Source organism: Epinephelus moara, chromosome 11 (genome assembly GCF_006386435.1).
Source record: "Epinephelus moara isolate mb chromosome 11, YSFRI_EMoa_1.0, whole genome shotgun sequence".
Lineage (NCBI taxonomy): Eukaryota > Metazoa > Chordata > Actinopteri > Perciformes > Serranidae > Epinephelus > Epinephelus moara.
The window spans coordinates 36,748,595-36,757,031 of NC_065516.1; the positions used below are offsets into that span (position 1 = coordinate 36,748,595).

Below are 8,437 nucleotides of genomic sequence, written 5' to 3' on the forward strand. Positions count from 1 at the left end.
GCATCCTCCCATGACCCTCTACCACTGTGCCAAATTTCACATGGATTGACCAAGTCAGTGAGGAGAAAAACGTGGAACACACACACACACAGAGTTTTCCTCATTATATAGTAAGATCAATAGTAGTACTTAAACCAGGATATTCCATAAGTAGGTCTACATAAATGAAAATACATATAGGTAAAGATAAACTGGGGTACAGGCTTCCAGATAAAGAGGTATATTCAGTCAGAGGATTCGAGGAAGAAAGTTACACACTGTCAAACAGCCCGGGCTTTTGTTCGCTTAAATCACTGAAATCAACAGACCTTTAATTCCTTTCACACAAAACTGTTGCTCAGCAAAGACCAGGAAATATGATAATAATCAATCAGACTGTTTATTTAAACCAATGTGAATATTACTAAAGATAATTTATCAATTATGAATCATTTTATTTGATGTAGCTCCGACAGACAGCACATCAGAAGAGAGCGTTACGGCACCCAGCATAGCAACACAACACCTCTGTATCCTTTACAACAATCCTCACAACTTGGATTAATGTTAATGAAAAACCCTTTTGGTTCTTTTGAACCTCTATTGACCTATGGCTAAGCCACGCCCCCCTCCACTCACTCGGACAAACATGTTCATGTGCACACACTGTGATGCCACACAGCTGGTTCAATATCAGCAAAGTTTCCCTTTATATTCATTGTCTTGTGTGGCGATCAGCAGTGATGTGGTGGTTCACTTTTACACTGTGATCTGTAGCCTATAGTTCGGCTTTAGCTTCTAACTATCTTTGTCTTTGTAACCTGTTGTTGCTGCTGAGTCAGTTTGACATCCTGGATATATCCTTCAAACACACACTGTAGACCCCTCTGTCTGCTGCTCGCTGGAATCACTGTTTAGTTTTACCAAAATATGATCATATTTCTTCAGTGTGGGCTCCATGGTTACTCTGACAGTCTGATGGACCATCACAAAGGGGCGGGGCTCAGAAAAGGGTCAGTTATTCTACAGATTAAAGCAGATTGAAATACTGTTCAGCCTGCTGTCCAATGACAAATCAGTCACTGTGCTCCAGTCTTTTTTCCCCTCTGAAATTTGTTGTCCTTAGTCTAAGAAGCACTTGAACTCCCTGTTCCTGTTCTCTCAAAATCCAAACAGTCTGAAACCCCAAAATATTCGGCTCAGTGTCACATATGACAAAGAAAAACTAAACCCTTATAACTGAGAGGCTGGCACCAGTGGATGTTTGCCTTTTTGCTATAATATAATATAATTTGATGCAGGATATCATGTAATGTATAAAGTCTGTGACTTACAGGCTGCTGCATCACACTGATCAATATTAAAAGTATTTGAGTGAGACAGCATGATGCCAGTTTTCCAAGCGTGACCTTTTGTGGAATTACAATTTAATTAGAGGAAGTTTTTCAGCGACATTAAACAATATTTGTTTCTATTCTTTGACCAGAGACCTTCATTAAAGTCTTTTCTCCATTCCAGCTACATTTGCGATGGAGATCAGTGTGGAGCACGATAAAAGAACAGGCAAAAGTCAGGTGGTCTCTACAGCAACCGTCACCCCAGAAACCATCCAGGAGAGGGGGTTAAAGGTGTACGATGATGGGCACAAGTCTGTATATGCACTGCACCCAGAAGGGGGGAAAATGCCCAGTGGAGCAGTTGGAGAGATGACGCCCACGGAGGTAGAGGAGCTGTTGCATCAGGCCACAGATATGAACGTGCCCACTGAGGTGCAGTACCATCAGCCTGTCTACTCTGTACCGTATACGGGGAGCAGCAGGCCTTCAACACCCAGGACACCAAATAAAACGCAGCGACAAACCCCCACACCCAGCTCCAGCCCCTTTCAGAGCTCAGTCCCATCGAGAAATGAAGCTCAGATCCTTGGGGAGGAAAACCAGCTCAGCCAAGACCTGGACGGATGGAAAACCCCGAGCCAAACACCCAGCCCCAGCCTCATCCAACAAGACTACACATCAACGGTGCAGAGACTGCGAGAAGAAACCAAGATGCCCTACTTCCACATTCCAGGACAGTCCAAAGCTGAGAGGCATTTCATTTCACAGCCTCACTTTGCTGTTAAAACTCCACTAAGACTCACCAACAGCAAGACTGATGTGAGCAGTCCAAGCTCAGCAGCTCTTGTCTCGGTGAAAGCCAGATCTGAAGGAATGCCAGAACCCATTCAGCCTGTCTACAGGGGTACAGATAGCTGTAGTCCTTCGCTAGCCAGCCACAAGTCCGTAGTTGATCCTGATGCCTTGATAGAGAGCTTGGGTGATTTTAACAGACATTCACCCTTCAGTGCAGAGAGTGTCGCCACTCTGAACCTCGTCAACGCCCTGCCAGAGGAGCTAGAATCAGAAAGTGTCACCATGATCTTCATGGGCTATGAAAATGCCGAGGACGAGGATGAAGAAGACATCCAAGCTGAGCTAGTGATCGTAGGCTGCAGCGATGATGATAATGATGATGATGATAATGATGACGAGGCCCAGCATGGTAGATATGAAAGAGAGCAACTGTCATACCATCCAGAGGGGTACAAGAGCAAAGTCTTTCAACCCAAGATGGGTATAGCCAAGGTTACAGGCTGCAGAGACATTATCGAAGACACCCACACAAACCAGGACGACTTCAGGCTCCACAAGCCAACATTCATCCACAAGACTAGAAAGCACAGTCACTACCTGCAGGGACAGCGGGGGGATGAGTCTGCAAACACAGGCAGCATAAACATGGAGATGAAGCTCTGTGCAACAGGAAGATAAGATGGAACTTTACCACCTCCTGAGAAACTGGGTCTTGAAAAGGAAATGTAAGGATAGGTGATTTATTAAGTGATTCTTTTCTTGTTCTGCCATGGCTCATAGGTTTGAACATACAATAGCTGTGTGTAGATGTGTAACATGCTGCCAGTCCAACATAACGTGCTTCTCAGCTGTTCTCCAGATGTTTTTCTTATGCAACAGGAAGGTGACGACTGGTTCCTCTCGTTACATTTACTGCAGAGAGCCTCGCCTTGCCACATCTGTGCTTTGTCCTGATTGAGAACTTGAATTATCGCCTGTATCGCCTATTGCAGTTGTATGACTCCGCCCACCAGTCCACCCTGTGGTTGTTTGACTCCGCCCACCAGTCCACCCTGTGGTTGTTTGACTCCGCCCACCAGTCCAGTGTCTCTGACGTTAAAACATGATGATGTCACAGTCAAGCTGACCTTTGACCTTTTGACCTTCATTATTTTATCCTGTTAGACATTTGTGTCAAGTTTGGTGATGATTGGCTCATGAAGTCTTGAGTAATGTCCAAAAACACGTCTTGTGAGGTCAGGGTGACCTTTGACCTTTGACCACCAAATTCTAAACAGTTCATTCTTCAGTCCAAGTGGACGTCTGTGTCGAATTTGAAGAGCCCTCTCACCAGACAGTCATGTCAACATCGACAGAGAGAAAGTCAAAGCCTGACCAGAGCAGTTTGAAATATTTGTTTCACTGTTTGAGATAATAAACTTTATCAGTGGTTTATCGGCTGTGCAGAGAAAATGTATAAATGATAAATAAGGACTTTATTTAACTTTGCAGTGTTGGTGCAAGCAATGGTGGTTTATGCAGTATGTGGCCCAGTGAATATGTGCAGTCATGTTTCTCCTGCTGGCCCCGCCCTCTAGTTCCTGTTGGCTGACAGACTATTTGAATCGCTTTTCTCAGCTTGAGGAAAGTTTTACAAATATAAAATCACCATGGCTCAGAACTTCAGACTACAGAGTTCCGTAGTTGACCTTGTTTGCAGTTCAAGGTGTCCTGTTAAGTTTCACAGACGTCTCTCCTGTGATGGTGCTCTGTGGGGGGATTTTTACGCTGCGACATCGCGAGTGACCACTAGGGGAAAAAATCCCTGAGGGCCTGAGCTTTGGCTTAATGATCTGTTGTGTTCTCAACCTGGTCATTAACTAGCTGCTTTATTGCTTTAACCTCTCTAACTCCGCCAGGACGCTGACGTCCTCGCTCCCTCCTCTGTTAAATGGTATCTCCCAGGCGCACTACATCATCAAACCATGTGATGTTTGGTATTGTTGGATTCACAAAGCTCTCGACTTTTCAAACATAACATCGTTTTTCTTTTATTTATTATGTATTTCGCACCAGAGCAGCCTAAACACACAAAGTCCAAAATCGAGATGAGTGGTGACAAGTCATGTCATGCCGTTTTTCAACAGGAAAAGTTAAAGGATTACTCGCGATCTTATGTGGAGCTGTTAGCGGGGACTTAGCTGTTTTATAAAAGGTAAGAGTCTCACTCCTACCACTATTTTTGGCTGAGATATACCGTCTAGAAAGTGGGATCATAACTTTCACGTTTCATATGGCTTTATTTGGTGATATTTTATGGTGTTTCTGTGTCATAAACAACATCAGCTATCATAATCACACCTGATTTCAATAAGGTACAATGTTTGAAGCTGGCTGAGTGTTGTTTGATCACTGATAGTACTGTTTTGAAGCAGAGTGACCGACTTGTCATTTGGAGCTCCGCCTGGATCTTTTCATGGTAAAAACACTGTAGAATGGTCATACTTTGAGCAGTCTTCTTCAAATTTGAAACAAGTGTTCATTGATAGTGTGCCTACAGCCCCACAGTGTCATTTACCTGCTCAGATGAAGCCACAGACAGTTATTCATCCTGAAACACATTTTTTATTTTATTTTAGGCAAAATCTTCAACTTTTTACTGACTTCAGAGGCCCATTACTCTGTCTCTGTATCACCTAGAGTGTTTCTGACACTTTCACAAGAAACTTCAGGGAGTTTTCTTTCTGGCAAGAACTCATGAATGCATGTAGTCAGAGCAGTTCAGAAGCTACAGTCATTTAAATTTGGGTATGTCATTTTAGGCGTTTTCGCTACAAAAATGGGGGTGGAGTACATTAAAGGTGCAGTCAACAGTCTAATCCAAAACATGTTGTCAAATTCAGCAAATACCTCCTCATGGCCCGCTAGCTGTCTGTTCTGTGTGCACGCTGAGAAAAAAAAAAAGCATTCAATGTATTACTCAGCTCTGGCTGTGTAAATGGGGAACAAACAACAACACTTTGCTGCCTTATCTCCCTCTTCCACGTTCTCGCCCAAGAGGATGGAGTTACACCACGATACATAACACTGGAGCTTCTGAGGGAGCACGCATGGGAACTTTGTTTGGTTGTTAACTCAGATATTAATATTTCTGCAGAATCGCTTTAGTTCATGAGAGAGACACCTGTTAGAGACACGTAGATCCTCCTAATGCACACTTAATCAGACCTGATGGCTTATTACTGTGGTCAGAGAGTAACCCGTGGCCTCCTCACGGCAAACCTTGTAGTTAAATCTGTGATCATTAAGGCCTTGTGTCCACCTGAGTGTGTTTACCCAGCTACTAAAGGCCAGACGCTCCTCAGGAAACGCCCAGCTGGGAGCACTGCAGAGCGCTTTGGAGGTGCGGCGCTTTTTCAGCTGAGACGCGTTGCGTCTCGTTGCTATGATACGGAGCGTGTTGGCACAAGGCAGAGTACATGCTTTGGGTGAGGGGAGGGCTGAAGCATGCTGAGTGAGAGGACGCACTCACCAGTCTGTGTGAATTCATGAGAGGAGATGCATACTAACAGATTTCTCCTCCGTTGTTGTTGTTCAGCATTCGTGTGATTGAACAGCTGAAGTGGCAGTGACGAGCGCCGTGTTTTTTACTCCAAGTTGAATATTTTTCAGCTCTCAGCACTCCAGAAAAAAAAAAAAGTGCCCAGCAGGCAGCCGTCAGTGCCTGGCGCCGACTCATCAGGCCTGTAATTTTAAGTGTTAAAATGTTAAATTGATTTTGATGCGACTGCGGCACTTTACCAGAGAAAGTTAGGCTGCAGGAAGATATAAATCAGTGGAAGGCAAACCAAACATCATATTTATTGATGCCATGTTATTGAGTTACACAATGTGGCCAAAAGTATGTGGACATTAATTTTAACACTTTATTTATAGAGATACTAGACATCATCACACGTTGTCGTCACACGTTGCAGTTATGTCCTAAAAAGTAAAGGATACTGGAGACTAACAACAAACACGCCGGCTCTGGACACACACTCAAATGGAGCGGAGCCTGTGTTGCCTTCAGGCGTTGTCACATAAATAACAAATTTCAGCACTTGAATAGGCCATAGCACAAACAGCAGCATGTCATATTGGCCGAACCCGAGCCAAATTTTTGATTTGTTATCCGAACCCAGCCCGACCCGTCCCACCAGCGGACAGAGAGTGTGCGTGGGAAAGTATGTCGCGTCAACCACCTGAAAAGCAGGAAAAAGTATCTGTGTTTTTTAAACGTTCCCAGGGTGGTGACGAAGAAATGAACATCATGATTCATTTCAGTGATTGTGTCGTTTGTCATATTGACCCCCAACAGAGAATCCAGGCAGGACAATGGAGAGATAGTTGGAAAGTTAGCGAACCTTTTCTGCACATAGTCCCTGATTTATAAATACTGAGAAAAATGAACGCTGGTGAGTCCAAGCTGAACTTTTATGAACATACAGAGTGAACAGAGAGAATCAGTTTGTGCTTCAGCGTGTCAGTGCCCCTGCCAGCTTCACAGAGGAAGTGTTTCCCAGTTTGGTGCAAAACAACGTGACTGTCCCGCGCAGAGCTCTGACCTCAATCCCATCCGACACCTTTGGGATGAGCTGGAGCGCCAGCTGTGAGCCGGGCCTTATCACTCAGCAGCAGCAGTGGACCTCACTGTTGCTCTTTTTTATGAATGAGTGAACGTCCCTGAAGCCAGCTTCCAGAATGTGGCGGGAAGCCTGAAACCAGAAGAATGATTGAAGCACGTTAACGCCCACTGCGCCAGAATCACATGAGGGATGTTCAGGTGCTCTCACAGAACTTTGTTATTGAGTGTAAAAAGTAAATCAGTCATTTAGCATTAATGAAGCCATGTGAATGGGTTCCTTTCATTCAAATCAAAGTGTGGATCATGCTGCAGTAAACAAGACCTGCTTTTTTCTGAATTTCTAATTTAACTTTGTCGACTAACGGGCCTGTGTGCTGTTATTTTCTCTACCATTAAAAATATTCCTCCATTAACTAACGGTGACGGTGTTGTTTTTGGAAGTGATCCCTGACTCTTAATTTGACCATCTTCCCTTCATGTTAATACAACTAACTGCTGTTATTTAAAGTGAGGTCATCAGTGTCAATAAATAAATAACAAATACAAAATAAATTATAGTATATTCATGCAACATACGCCAATAGTTATTAGTATCAGGATACAAAACACTAGATCCCAGACTGGTTCCTTACTCTTAATTCTGTAACTTATTAAGCACAGCCTTGTCTGAGCCGTCTTTATCATGGTGTTCGTCCATTCTTTAAATTCTGGACATGTGGGTGTTCTCCAGCAGCTAAGTTAATATACTTCCTACCGTGATCACAGGAACTTGTCATTTGATATGTCGTGTGTTTGGGTTCCGTCTAGAGATGCACGGTAATATAAACATCGGTCAATATAAGCTTTGAAATGATAAATAAAGACAAACCATTTCTTTTTTATTTATTTATTTTTTTAATTGACAAAGTGAACATGTACAAAAGTCAGAGCACAGGTAACAAAGCAACATATCTGAAATTTATTAATGTATGTATTAAGAATATAAATGACAAAAATTAAAACAGATAAAATGACTAGTACTGTGTTAATTACCACCAGAGTAACGAAGCAGAAAATATAACTCTAGCATGCTTGTAAATGACGATGAAATGACCATTAAACCAAAGATAACGTGTCTGAAGTGCTTCTGATTCAAACTTTTTGGGCTGAAGGGCCTTACAGTATAATCCTAAAGGCTGGTACTGCCGTGTGAATATAATACTCACAATCACCATAAAGTCACCAGACACCCAAATACGTTTCTCATTTCAGCGTATTAACAAACGTAATGAAAGACGTGTTGCCTACGGACTGTGAAAGTGAATCGGTGCGTTCAGAATTCAGTAACTTACGACACAGCACCAGAGGTCGCTGCCTAACGACGTCCTTTACAGAAAATAACAGTTTTAAATCCAAAGTCTGATGCCAAAAAATACCTACGATGTTCTATGATGAGTCACACAGTGCTGTTATCCTCCGCTGATGTACCTTTATCCCTCTTGATCCGCCGACCGACGTAAACTCAACTGCTAAGCTAGCTGAAGGCCCTGACACACCAAGCCGACAGTCGTCTGTCGACCAAAGTCGGGCCGTTGGTGGTCGTCTGTCGGCCTAGTTTTTGCAGTGTGTCCAGCGTCGGCGGCTTTTCGGCCGATTGAGCATGTTGAATCGGCGGCGGAGCTTGTCGGTGAGAGAGATCACTCTGATTGGCTGTTCAGGTTTTATTTCCTCGCCCCTGTAG

General features: G+C 43.5%; 1 protein-coding gene across 2 annotated transcripts in view; it reads left to right on the forward strand.

Moving 5' to 3' along the window:
- Positions 1-7,421, forward strand: part of LOC126397833 (palmdelphin-like) — a 55,465-nt gene extending 48,044 nt beyond the window's left edge. For both annotated transcript variants that reach the window (XM_050056828.1, XM_050056827.1), the window contains one exon: positions 1,498-7,421. In XM_050056828.1, coding sequence (XP_049912785.1) covers positions 1,498-2,789 — 1,292 coding nt within the window. In that variant the 3' untranslated portion in view covers positions 2,790-7,421. The remainder of the gene's footprint in view (positions 1-1,497) is intronic.
- The last annotated feature ends 1,016 nt before the right edge of the window (positions 7,422-8,437 follow it).